General features: G+C 48.9%; 1 protein-coding gene across 1 annotated transcript in view; it reads left to right on the top strand.

Annotated features, from left to right (window-relative positions):
• The window catches only part of STK10 (serine/threonine kinase 10), a 117,738-nt gene that overhangs the window by 19,753 nt on the left and 84,648 nt on the right, over positions 1-13,337 (top strand). Inside the window, exon 2 of the mRNA XM_047730780.1 lies at positions 4,010-4,174. Within this exon, the coding sequence (XP_047586736.1) occupies positions 4,010-4,174 (165 nt within the window). The remainder of the gene's footprint in view (positions 1-4,009; positions 4,175-13,337) is intronic.

Below are 13,337 nucleotides of genomic sequence, written 5' to 3'. Positions count from 1 at the left end.
TTGGGGACTGGGAAGGTCAGCGGGTTAGCTCCACTGAAGAAAAATCAGGAAGGGTGAATTATGTCATAGGAGGGCAATGATTCCTACCACTAGTGCCGCCTCATTCACTAGAAAAGTGTCTGCCATGTAACATGAGCTCAGTATATAATGGTTGAATGGATGAAGGGGTGGGGTGCGGAGAAGTTGATTCCTGGGAGTCTAGTGTAGTGAAGAGAACACTGGCCTGGTGGTTAGGAGACCACCACAGCTCACAATCTTGGGTGGGTCCTGATACCCCTTTGAGTCTTAGTCTGCTAATCTGGGAAATGGGCGTGATGGCTAACACCTGCCTTAATGGCTTATGGGTGGATTAAATATTGGTACTTTTAGTACCCAGTAGCTGCCAAGCACGTTGTTGGTTGTGGTCTTCATTGACTTTAGCAACAGGAGATGGAGCAGGGTGCTCATCGAGAGGGACTGGTTGGGAAGAGATTTGGGATTTAGGCTCTCTGAGCAAGACGGTCTTGCATTTGAATCTGCTTTTCCCCCTTACTTGCTGTGTGACCTGAGGCCTATCATGGTGCCTCTCAAAATCTCAGTTTTCTCATCTGTAAGTAGGGAATACTAATCCTTATCTCCAAGGGCTAGATGGAGGATGAAGTGAGAAATTCCATTTAAGGGCCGTCCTGGCACTCAGTGAGTGCTCAGGCAATGTTAGCTGTGTTTATCATCAACCTTATTACGTTTTCTGACATTGGGGTAAGCAGCTTGCTGCCTCAACCAGGCTTTTAAGGAATTTAATTTTGGCCAAGTCACTTTAGGCACCATGACTGCTGCCAGCCCTTTCTGGCAGGCTCTGTTCTCTGTAATCTGAGCGAGGTGCTGGGCACTGGGTGTCCCTTGGTGTTGACACTGGTGCCCAGCTGGGGGCCCGGCCCTGTGGTCAATGCCACCTTTCAGGGGGCGGGCAAGGTCTTGTGCACTCATGGGAAACAGTCCCTGCCTGGGCCTCCCCCACTTCTGGGGGAGAAAATACTGTTTTGAGGAAACCCAGGAAGAGGTGACATGCAGCCTCTTTTTACCGCCTTTCAGGAGTGAAAGGTGAATGATTGGGGGTGGGGGTGGCTCATGCCCAGCTCAGCTCTCCCCTGTGCTGCTCTGGCTGGGGCTCAGGAGAGCATGGTCAAGGTAGTCACCGTGCTCACCTGGCCCCAGCTCTGGCCATCCCGCTGAGCTCTCCACCTTCTTCTCGGTCCAGGAGCCGAGCAGGCCTTCCCTCCTCTTCTGCGTTTAGAGGGATGGAGCACGTGTGTTGTGCAATGTGTAAGGGTACTTTGATGGCCCTCTTAGGGACACTCAAAAATCAGCATTACCGGAAATGAAAGGGCAGGTACACAATCAGGTGAGAGAGAGAAAGAGAACACGAGAGCACAAGCATGGAATGGCCAAATTCATGAATTCCTCAGGTGTTTTCAACAAGCCTTTTTTTTTTTTTTTTTTTTTTTTTAGAATTTATTTATTCATTTGACAGCGAGAGATCACAAGTAGGCAGAGAGGCAGGCAGAGAGAGAGAGAGAAAGGAGGAAGCAGGCTCCCTGCCTAGCAGAGAGCCCGATGCGGGACTCGATCCCAGGACCCTGAGATCATGACCTGAGCCGAAGGCAGAGGCTCAACCCACTGAGCCACCCAGGCGCCCTCAACAAGCCTTTAAAACTAAGTTTCGGGGAGAGGCCCCCACTCTACTCCGGTAGGGCGAGTGAGCAGGTGAGTTCCAGGACCTGGACTGACCCCAGGGAATGGTCCCATATGAAATTCCCTCCCCCGAACCCCGGGCCTCATGTGGAAGGGACCATGTGGGGGACAGGTGGGCCGGCCAAAGAGTGCAGACCTGGCAGCAAGGGTCCAGACCAGCCCTGTCTCCCAAGTTGCTGGGGATGCTGCTTCTGTCTCCTCATCTGTGCCTGAGACAGTCACAGCACCGGCACCATCGGGTGGTTAAGGAGATAAGTGAGTTAGCCCGTGCTGAACTGTAGTCCCGTGACCTTGATCAGTGGGAGAACATTGTTGTCACTGCGTGGGGACCTGGGGACTTTGTAGCTCAGTTAACAGAAACAGTTACTTCAACTGAGATAAATTTACAAATGAGTTAAAAAAAAAAAAGGTCCACTGGCATCACTCCCTTCCGGAAGTTTCTCTGATGAGGATCGACACCCCTTCTCAGTTCCCCTCCCCCAAAGAGCATGCTGTCCAGTCACTGGCAGTAGAGGGGTGGGTCTCCAACGGGACCTTGAGGCCAGGAGCAAGGGTGCTGTGTCTTGGCTTGACTGACTGAGCCACCAAGGTACCCCAGCTCGGTCTGTGCCTGGAGGGTGCCCTGTGCAGGGCTGGCCTGGGAGCGCCTGTAGGTGTCTGTTGGCACTGGTCTTAGAGGCTTCTGAGTTCTGGAGATGATCGTGTAATAGTGGAAAGTGCACAGAGTCTCAGAAATGAGAGGAATCAGATTGAAATTCCAGTGCCACAACCCCAGCTCCAGCCATGTCCGGCCTCTGAACCTGTAGAGTGGGGACACTGAGGTGCTGGGTGCCATGGTGTCATGAGAGGCGATATGAAGTCCCATTGTCCTTCACGGGGTGCTAGGCGTGTGGGAGCAGCTGGGACATCACCATTTGTGATGCCTCAGGTTGCAGAGTTGTTCTCTGAGGCCAGCGGCATCCAATGCTGTCCCCAGGAAGGTCGCACAGTGGAGAGTGACCGGGCTGCTCACAGAGTCCAGGGCAGCTTGGTCCTCCGTGCTCTCCCACAGATGGCGAGTCAGAGGCTCCAGACGAATGGCTGGCTTTCAGGGCCCGTGTCGTAGGAAAGTGTGCTCCTTCATGCAACGCAGCGTGGAGTGCTCCCAGCTGTAGCCCTTGGGGCTCATGAGGCCTCCTGAGCGCACGTGGGCTCTGCTCCCTTTTCCTGGACACCGGTTCCTCGTGGCTGGAGTAGCTTGCATGTGGTTATTTCTCCCTTGCTCTCAGTTCTTAAGAGTGTGGTAAAATATGCATAACATAAAACAGTTTTTAGGGTGCTTGGGTGGCTCAGTTGGTTAAGCGTATGCCTTTGGCTGAGGTTGTGATGCCAAGGTCCTGGGATCAAGTCCTGTGATGGGCTTCCTGCTCAGCAGGGAGCCTGCTTCTCCTTCTCCTGCTCCCCCTGCTTGTGCTCTCTCTCTCTCTCTGTCAAATAAATAAAATCTTTAAAAGAAAAAAAGGGTGTCCTATCACTTTATTGTTCAGTGACTGGGATCTCTTACTGAGCAACTCAACAGTCTTTCCATGTTGGTATTTGTAGAGCTATGCCATTCTTGTGTTTTTACTTATGCCACAGGATGGGTATGTTGTACTTTAAAAAATATAATTGAGGGGCACCTGGGTGGCTCAGTGGGTTAAAGCCTCTGCCTTCGGCTCAGGTCATGATCCCAGGGTCCTGGGATCGAGCCCCGCATCGGACTCTCTGTTCAGCAGGGAGCCTGCTTCCTCCTCTCTCTCTCTGCCTGCCTCTCTGCCTACTTGTAATCTCTGTCTGTCAAATAAAATAAATAAAATCTTTAAAAAAAAAAATAATTGGGGCTCCTGGGTGGCTCAGTCAGTTAAGAGTCTGCCTTGGGTTCAGGTCACGAGCTCAGGGTCCTTGGATCGAGCCCCGCATCGGGCTCCCTGCTTATCCCTCTCCCTCTGACTGCTCCTCCCCCTGCTTGGGCTCTCCCGTCTCTGTCAGATAAAACCTTAAAAAGATAAAAATAAAAACAATGATTACTAAGTGCCGAGCATTGTCTCTCCTGCATGCCCTCTGCACTGACAAAATAAGCCGCACTGGCCGTTGTCAAGAGCAGCGGATCTCCTGCTCTGACCTCACAGTCCCCATAGTCCCCCACCGTGTGGACCCCTGGCCTCTGCGGGCACACTCCACGGGCCTCTCTAGGATGGCTTCCCGGGTTTGGTTTCTTGCCGTGCAGGCCTCATTGACCTTCTCTGTCTCCACTTTGCAGGCCAAGAACAAGGAGACAGGTGCTTTGGCTGCCGCCAAGGTAATTGAGACCAAGAGTGAGGAGGAGCTGGAGGACTACACCGTGGAGATCGACATCCTGGCCACCTGTGACCACCCCTACATTGTCAAGCTCCTGGGAGCCTACTACTACGATGGGAAGCTGTGGGTAAGGGCCACCCGCTGTTCCCTCTGGGTCTCTGTGGCGTGATAGGCCAAGCTAGCCTGGTTCAGAGGCTCTTTGTTCTTTCTCAGTGTCTGCTTTGAGGGCAAGGGCTGGGATGAGAAGAAAGTGAAGCAGAGGGGCTGGAGGTCCCCCCCTCCTTCCCTTCCTGCAGAGCCTCCCCACTTTTGGGGAGTGGGGACACTGGTTTAGAGCAGGAAAGAATTCTAAAGTTCTGCTGCCAGGCCTCAAATCCCAACTCTGGCCCTTACAAGTTAGAGAACCCTAGGCAAGTTCTTAACCTCTCTGCCTCAGTTTTTCCAACTGTAAGATGGGGGTAATAATGGTACCTAGCTCATATGGTAATTACAGGGATTAAAGAACTTAATTCATGGTCAGTGTTTAGAAGTGTACCTTGCAGGTGTAAGAGTTCGGTGACTATTGGCTGTTTTATTATTTGTAAGAGTGGCATTGTTATTAGCTGTGGGTGCTGCTTGGGGATTCTTTTCAGTGGTGGTGCTTAACAGCCCCTGTTTTCCATCAGCAGCCTGAGTGTGATGTGCACAGTGCAGCTTCGAGCCCCACCTTCCAAACCCAGGATCACCCCAAGCTTCTCTAGGGTAATCCTGCAGTGCTCTCGGGTCTGCCCCGGGCACACCCGCCCCACACAATACCTGTCCCTTGGACCCTTGTCTGGTGTGAATGCCTCTCAGTTTATAAAACCTAGACTTCTAGAACACAGGTGTCTCTTCGGATTCCTTTTCAGCAAGTGTTTTCTAGGTAAAGCAACATGTCTGTGTCCCCAAAGTTCAGCGCAACATTTGTCACAGAATCACTGTGCAGGACAAGTGTCGAGTGAATTGTGGATACAGTTGCACATGTAGGCGTTTTGCACATGCTTCAGAAGCACGTGTAGGTGTTTTACAGAGGGAGCCAAGGGGTGGCAGGCCTGGGTGTCTGCAGGGGTGCGGCAGCTGGGAGAGCTGGTCCAGGTCCGTGGTGCTGCACACAGCGACCAGGTTACTCATGACTGGGTAGTCAGCAGGGGGGTGTTGGAAGCTTGTCTGCCTATCACGGTAGTTCATGAAGTTCAGAGAGAGCATGACTATGCTTTAGTTACATTTTAGGAAATTAATGGGAAGTTAGGGGGTGACAAGTGGTGCTTTGTGATTTTAAAATAAGGGGAGGGGGTACCTGGGTGGCTCAGTAGGTTAAGTGTCTGCCTTCAGTTCAGGTCATGATTCCAGGGTGCTGGGATCGAGCCCTACATCGGGCTCCCTGCTCAGCGGGAAGCCTGCTTCTCCCTCTCCCACTCCCCCTGCTTGTGTTCCTGCTCTCGCTGTGTCTCTGTCTGTCAAATAAATAAATAAAATCTTAAAAAAAGGGGGTGCTTATTTATTTATTATTATTTATTTATCCCAGGTTTGTTTTATTTATTTATGTTTGTTTATTATTTATTTATCCCAGGTTTTATTTATTTATTTGTTTGCACAGGATGCCTGATTTTTAGGAACAAGCCACTGATGCTTGATGGGGAAAATTGAGTTGTTTCATTTGTGAAAAGAATCCTGCTGTTTAAGAAAACCAAAGGAGGGATGCCTGGGTGGCTCAGTTGGTTGGGCATCTACCTTCGGCTCAGGTCATGATCCCAGAGTCCTGGGATTGAGTCCCACATCGAGCTCCTTGCTCAGCAGGGAACCTTCTTCTCACTCTGCATGTTTTGCCCGCAGCTTTCTGTGCTCCTGCTCTCTCTGACCAATAAATAAATAAAAAATCTTAAAAAAAAAAAAAAAAGAAAAGAAAACCAAAGGAGAGTTTAGAAACTCCCATCAGAGTTGATCCCTCTCATTTGACGGAGCCGAAGGAAGCCACTGTCTGAGGGCAGTGAGAATGTGACCTCCCTAGCCCACCCAGTGGTCTGTCCATGGACTCTGCCTCCCCTTCCAGTCCTGTCCAACTTTCCTTTGTCTCTCTGAGTGTCTCCTTGGGGCGCCTCCTGGATGTCACTGGGGGTTTAAAACCACCCCCAGACTGCCAGCTGCAGATTCCAAACCCTTCCTCATCTACAGTCTCTAGGTGTCTCGGGGTGGTGAGCAGGATGGAGACACAGGCACAGAGAGGACACGCCCTCTAGCTCGTGGTCACACCTGTGCCTACGCGTTTCCTCTGTCCTGATTCATCGAGCTGCTTTTTAAAAGCTTTCTCTTTTAAAAATTAAACAAATATTATATATATATAGTTACCAGAGAAAAATGAGAGTATACAGAAAAAGAAGATTAAAACCATTCAAATTTTTATACCAGAGATAACCATACCTAAAAAATATTTTTCTAGGTTTTTAAAAAATATATATACAAACATACTCATACCCACAGGTTTTTAAGTTTTATTTTTTAATTTTTTAAAAGATTATTTATTCATTTGATAGAGATCACAAGTAGGCAGAGAGGCAGGCGGCGGGAGTGGGGAGCAGGCTCTCTGCTGAGCAGAGAGCCCGATGTGGGGCTTGATCCCAGAGCCCTGAGATTATGACCTGAGCTGAAGGCAGAAGCTTAACCCACTGAGCCACCCAGGCGCCCCCCAACAGGTTTTTTAAAAAGAATTGACCCCATACTTACGACTTTACCTTTAACTCTTTTTACTTATGTCTTATTTATTTATTTATGAAATATTTTTATTTATTTGTTTGACAGAGAGTGAGCACAAGCAGAGGGAGCAGAGGGAAGAGAGAGAAGCAGGATCCCTATTGAGCAGGGAGCCCGATGTGGGACTCAAACCAAGGACCCTGGGATCATGACCCGAGATGCAGGCAGCTGCTTAATTGGCTGAGCCACTCAGGCATCCCTTATTTATTTATTTTTTTAAAGTAATCTCTACACCCAACATGGGGCTTGAACTTTCCACCCTGAGATCAAGAGTTGTGTGCTCTACCAACTGAGCCAGCCAGATGCCCCATTTACTTAAGGTCTATTGAGAACCACTTTTCATGTGATGGGGGAAACACCTGCATCTTCATATTTAATTATTTGGTAGAATTCCATCTTCTGACTGTGCCTTTCTCTGTTGTTAGGTATGTACGCTGCTTCCTTTTTTTTCCTGTTAGAAACAAAGTTGTGATGGACCTCTTTGAATTTTTGTATGCTTGTCTGTGAACCTCTTTAGGAATATTTTTAAGCATCTGTAGTGTCCGTTGCTGAACTAGCGTCACAGGGCCACTTTTCATATTTACCAGGCATTTTCCCATCTACCTGTCCACCTACCAAACCCAGCCAACATTATCTGCTTATCTGTCCATCCATCCTCCTGTCCATCCATATAATCTTTCTTGGACTGCTGATTGTGGACTTATTATGAAAACTATCTTTTATATGTCTGTCCCCAGTATTGATTGTGGCCCGGTACCAAGTTCTTGACTTCCCCAGGTCCAAGGATAATACTAAGCACGCTAACATTTACTGAGGGCTTACTGTGAGCGGGGCCTTTTACGGCTGTGAGTTTTACTGCGATTATGTCATTTGCTTTTCATTCTATGAGGTAGTTGCTTTTTCCCCATTTTACAGATGAAAATAAGAAACAAAGAGGTTAAAAAAAAAAAAAAAAAGAAACAAAGAGGTTAAGTAAGTTCCCACCCAGGGCCACGCAGCTAGAAAGTGACAGGGTTGGAAATCAGATAGAAAAGAAGGACAGTTTGTAACTGGGCTGTGACTGTCATGAGGTTGTTTAAATAGATACATGAGAATGTTCTGACCCAAAGTTGCCTTTAGGCTGGTGCTTTCTTACCCAGGGCCACTGCTGTGGCTGGAACCATTTCTCACCGCCGTCTTCTGTGGCTGCCCCTTACTGCCTGCGTTTGTTATTTTGTAGCCCTTAAAGGTGCCATGTTCTCATTTTTGAGGATTTGCGTTTTAGACGTTTTGAAATCAAGGCAGAAGTTGCTGGAATGAGGTGGAGGATGGGGAAAGGGTCTCCCGTAGAAGGGTTAGCATGGGCAGTGGTGCAGAGGCGTGAAATTTGTGGCATTTGGAGAATGGGTGGTCTAGGATCAAGGGCAGCATGTGGAAAGACGAGGGCTGTAAGTAATTAGAGCCCGTGTTGTGTGCAGGGCTTCCAATGCCAAGGTGAAGAATTTGAACTTAACATCTATTGTATTTTATTTGTTTATTTTTAAATAAAGTTTTAATTTATTTGAGAAAGAGAGCAAGTGCATGAACAGGGGAAGAGGGAGAGGGAGAAGCAGACTCCCCTGCTGAGCTGGGAGCCTGTGCTGGGCTCAATCCCAGGACTCTGGGATCATGACCTAAGCCAAAGGCAAAAGCTTAACTGACTGAGCCAACTGGGCATTCCCAGCACCTAACTTTTTAGATCAGTGGTTCTCAAAGTAGCGCCCTCAGACCAGCAGCAGCAGTGACCCCTGGGGCCTTGTGGGAAATGCTAAGTATCAGGTCCCAACCCAGATAGACTTGCTGAATCAGAAACTCTGGGTGGGGCCCAGCAGTCTGTTTTAAGGAGACTTTTTTATTTTTTTAAAGATTTTATTGATTTATTTGACAGAGAGCGATCACAGGTAGGCAGAGCATCAGGCAGAGAGAGAGGAGGAAGCAGCCTCCCAGCTGAGCAGCAAGCCCATTGCGGGGCTTGATCCCAGGACCCTGAGATCATGACCTGAGCTGAAGGCAGAGGCTTAGCCCACTGAGCCACCCAGGCGCCCCTTAAGGAGCCTTTTAGGCGACTCTAGTGCTTGTTAAGCTTTGAGAACTGTTTCATGTAAGGGGGACTCTGTGGTAGTTTTCCAGAGGGAAGATATATTTTGTGTTTTAGAAAGAAATCAGGTTTGAGGGGGCAAGAGTAAAAGCTTTGAGGTCAACCAGAAAGCAGTAAGAAAAGGATGTGAGAAGGGAACATTATTGGGTCAGCAAAAGCTGCAAAAGGGACACTTGAGCTGTATCTGGAAGTATGCGTGGGAGTTCTCCAGAGGGCCAGGAGAAGGGAGAGCAGTTTGAAGAGAGAGACAGCATGCACAAAAGTAGGGGAGGAAGAAGTCTTGTTCTGAGATACAGGGTTGGAAGCGGTACTGACTTCTTTTTTTTTTTTTTTAAAGATTTTATTTATTTATTTGACAGAGATCACAAGTAGGCAGAGAGGCAGGCAGAGGAGAGGAGGAAGCAGGCTCCCTGCTGAGCAGAGAGCCTGATGCGGGGCTCCATCCCAGGACCCTGAGATCATGACCTGAGCTGAAAGCAGAGGCTTTAACCCACTGAGCCACCCAGGTACCCCTGGTACTGACTTCTTGGTGTTTCCTTCTGTGTGATGGGTCTTGGATCCAGGCCTCCTGTGTGGCTCCAGGAGCCATCTTTGTCATGGTGGTGTCTTTGACAAAACCCGTCCTGGACCTGGGTCTGCTCTCAGGGCTTGGGCTCGGCATGAGAAACCAGCTCTTACCCAGCTGCCCTGAACCCTGTCCCCAGCCATGGCATCCAGGGAGAGACCTTCCCCCTGACTGGGTCAGTGGACATTCACCAAACCACCTCACCTACAATCTGACAAGATGAGTTCGTTTTCTTCCAGGATTTGTAATCTTAGCAAAATCCTGCCGTGGTTTCTTAAGCCTACTTCTGCGTTTGAATATCAAATGGTGCAAGTGGGGGAAAAACAACCCAGAATACTCTAGACCAACACTGTCTAGTAGACCTGTAACGTAAGCCACATAGGTAATGTAAAATTTTCTAATAGCTGTATTTTAAATAGAGAAACAGATGAAGTTAGTTTAAATAATACAATTTTTTAAACCTAGTATATCCAAAATACTATTTTGACATGTAAGCAATATAAAAATTATTAATGAGATATTTTACTACCTTTTTCATTCTAAGCCTTCAACTCCAGTGTGTGTTCTATACTGAGAGCACATCTCAATTCAGCAGCTAAATTTTCACCAGGAATCTATATTTAGATGTCATAAAATTTACAGTTGACAAAGTAGATGCAAAGTTGTCTCAACATTTTAAAATGTTTCCTAGTAACGGAATTGTCAGTTTTAAAATTTAAATTAATTAAAAGTGAATGAAGTCGTACATTTAGTTTTACACCAGGCACATTCCAAGTGTGGTTAGTGGGTGCTGGATTGGACAGTGTCCACAGTGCAGCTCTGGATGTAGACCCAGGGCCCCAAAATGAGTGAGGGGTCATTTAAAATGACCCCTCCCCATCAACATCCCTCCTGTCCCCACCCTCAGCCCTGAGCCAGATTTTGGTCTCTGGGAAAGTCTTGCAAGGGTTGGGTCCGTTTTTCAAGAAGCGATCTGGGAGTGGGAGCGAGTGGGATGATGGGAAATATTTAACAGTCACCTCCTGGAGGAGAACAGCCCTGGTATAGAGCATCTGCCAATTTCCGTGGTGTAAACATTCCCACTTTGGTTAATTTCAGGCTACAAACTCCATGTCACTGACAGCTGGAAAGAGGTTTGCAGTAGAGGTAAATAATATCCAGAGTATATGTAATAGTAGAACGTGGTAAAATGATGAGGAAAAGGATAGTTTAGAGTGTTTGTCATCTTTGTTTTTAACACCATTCCAAAAATTACAAAGTTATGTAACTTAATTTTTAATCATGGTTGTGTTTAACAATACAAAAATTCCTGGAAATGTCACCATCAGTTTCCTAAGCCAGTGAAGGCTAGCTCTAGCACACCACTGGAGCCAGACCCCAGGAGTGTTGACCAAACCACGGAAAGCTGCAGTTGGGCACCACACAGCCATCCACTCATTTGAAGATGAGGCATCTGCAGACCAGAGAGGGTCTGGGATTTACTCAAGGTCACACAGCAAATTCGTCACAAGGCCAGACATGCAGAAAAGACCACGGATGAGGGAACTTACTCATGTTACACTGCCTTGTGAAAAGCCCTTCCCTGGCTCCCCAGGATAGAGTCCACACCCAGGGCACAGGCTGTAGTCTGCCACCCGAGGATGCTTTCCCAGTTCTCTTCTCCAGTTCTTCTAAGCTATTGGAGGCAGTGCCTCCAGCTATTGGCTCATCCTGTACCCTCCCCCCGGCCTGCCCTTCTGATGTCATGTGGGGTCAGCAAGAGCATCACGGCTTCTGTGAGGCCTTTTCACTTCCCTATACCTCTAGGTGGAATTTACCTTCCTTTCCTTTACTCTCTGTTCCATTTGTTCTCTCTCCTTCTACCACCCACATTTCAGCAGTTACCAGTCTTGGTGTCGCCTCTGGGAGACTGGGCCCTGCTTTCATTCTCGCCTAGGGCTGGTCCAGTGCAAGGGAAGGAATGGACACCTGTGCTGGTCCCCCTCTAGATTTCTGTGGCTGTCTGGGGCCCACCCTGTCCTGGGGAGATTGAAACCCCACAGAGCACGTCCTGGGGCCAGCTTTTTTGGCCATGGTTTTTTTTTTTTTTTTTTTTTAAAGACTTTATTTATTTGACAGACAGAGATCACAAGTAGACGGAGAGGCAGGCAGAGAGAAGGAGGGGAAGCAGGCTCCCCGCTGAGTAGAGAGCCCAATGCGGGGCTCGATCCCAGGACCCTGAGATCATGACCTGAGCCGAAGGCAGAGGCTTAACCCACTGAGCCAACCAGGCGCCCCTGGCCATGTTTTTGAAAGAAGCAGTTCTCTTAGTGAGTGGTAGCTGGTAGGGAAGAGGGAAGGAATCTTGAATCCTCTAAAGCTTTTCCTTGTGTGGAATCAGGGGAGGTGAGGGTGGTTGGAATCCTGCTTTTCACATGGTGATGACTGTGAAGCCCCTTCTGATCCTTTCCTGACTGCAGGTCTTGCTCAGGCTCTTTCTTTTCTTTTTCTCTTTCTTTCTTCCTTCCTTCCTTTCTTTCTTCCTTCCTTCCTTCCTTCCTTCCTTCCTTTCTTTCAAGATTGATTGATTGATTCTAGAGAGTAAGGGGGAGAGCATGTGCAGGAGTGGGAGGGGCAGAGGGAGAGAGGAGAGAGAATCCCAAGCAGACCCTGCTCTGAGCGGGGGACTCAATCTCACGACCCTGAGATCGTGACCTGAGCCGAAACTGAAAGTCAGACACTCAGCGGACTGCACTGCCCCGGCGTCCCACGGCTTAGCCTTTCTGACAGGACACAGACCCTGCTGTCTTAATCTGTTACCTGTTCACCCCAGAACATCTGGCTCTGGCCTCTAGAAGCCTGGGTAATCTTGGGGGAATTAAGCCTGCAGTCCTGGCAGATAGCGTATTCTCCATTTATTCATATAACCAAGTCTCTCCTGGATTCCTTCTTTGGGCCAAGCCCTGTCCCAGGCCCTCTGGATACAGAAATTGATGCAGGCAGGCTGGGTCCGACCAGCCAAAGAAGTGTTTGGGCTTCATACCGGAGGAAAATCAAACTCGAGCCAGCAGGAGGTGAGGCCTGGGGACAGGGCAAGCCACCTTCTGTGTGTGGTCTGGGAGGCCTCTCTGAGGAGGTGGCATTTGAGAAGGAGCCAGTGGAGGGAGGACCAAGGTGACAGCAAGTGAGAGCGTGTGAACTGTGTTCAAAGACAGTGAGAGGTAGTGTGCCTGGGTGAGGGTGGTGGGAGACAGGAGTCGGGAAGGTGGGGGTTGTGATCTTAATGGTGTCAGGAAACCCCTAGAGGCTTCAAGCAGGGCAGTGCCTTCTTCAGCCATCAGTCTGGTTGGTGTCTGAGTCCCTTCACTCCTCCTCCATGCCTGTCCCAAGTGTGTGTTCTCTTCCTGCCCTGCAGCGAGGGAATGGGCTCTAGTCCTCTCAGTGCCAGTATGGATCTTAGCTAACCTTTGGGGCTCTGTCTCTTTAGCACAAGTGGAGATGATGGTGACACAACATATCTTGTGATAAGGATTAAGTGAGGCATGCAGGTCAGGTGTGGGCAGCAGCACAGGTGTGGCACAAAGTGGGTGCTTAGTTAATGCCATTGTCCCTCTCTCCCCTCCACTCCCAGCCCTTTATTCCCATTCCCTCAATGCCTTCCAACTCCTTCTACCACCAGTTTCCTGCATCTCCTTCTGGCTTCTCTGCCTTTTATGTGGCGAACCTTCCTGAGGCTTCACTGTGATCATGTCCCCCCAGTAAGAAGGGTAACAAGAGGGTGGGTGACAACACCAGCAGAGCGAGGAAAGGCCTTCCTGTGCACACAGCAGGCCTGGCCATCCTGGAGACCTGGCACAGGTCATG

Source organism: Lutra lutra, chromosome 5, assembly GCF_902655055.1.
Source record: "Lutra lutra chromosome 5, mLutLut1.2, whole genome shotgun sequence".
Classification (NCBI taxonomy): domain Eukaryota; kingdom Metazoa; phylum Chordata; class Mammalia; order Carnivora; family Mustelidae; genus Lutra; species Lutra lutra.
The sequence above is the reverse complement of the archived record's forward strand: the minus strand, read 5'-3'. Positions and strand labels throughout refer to the sequence as shown.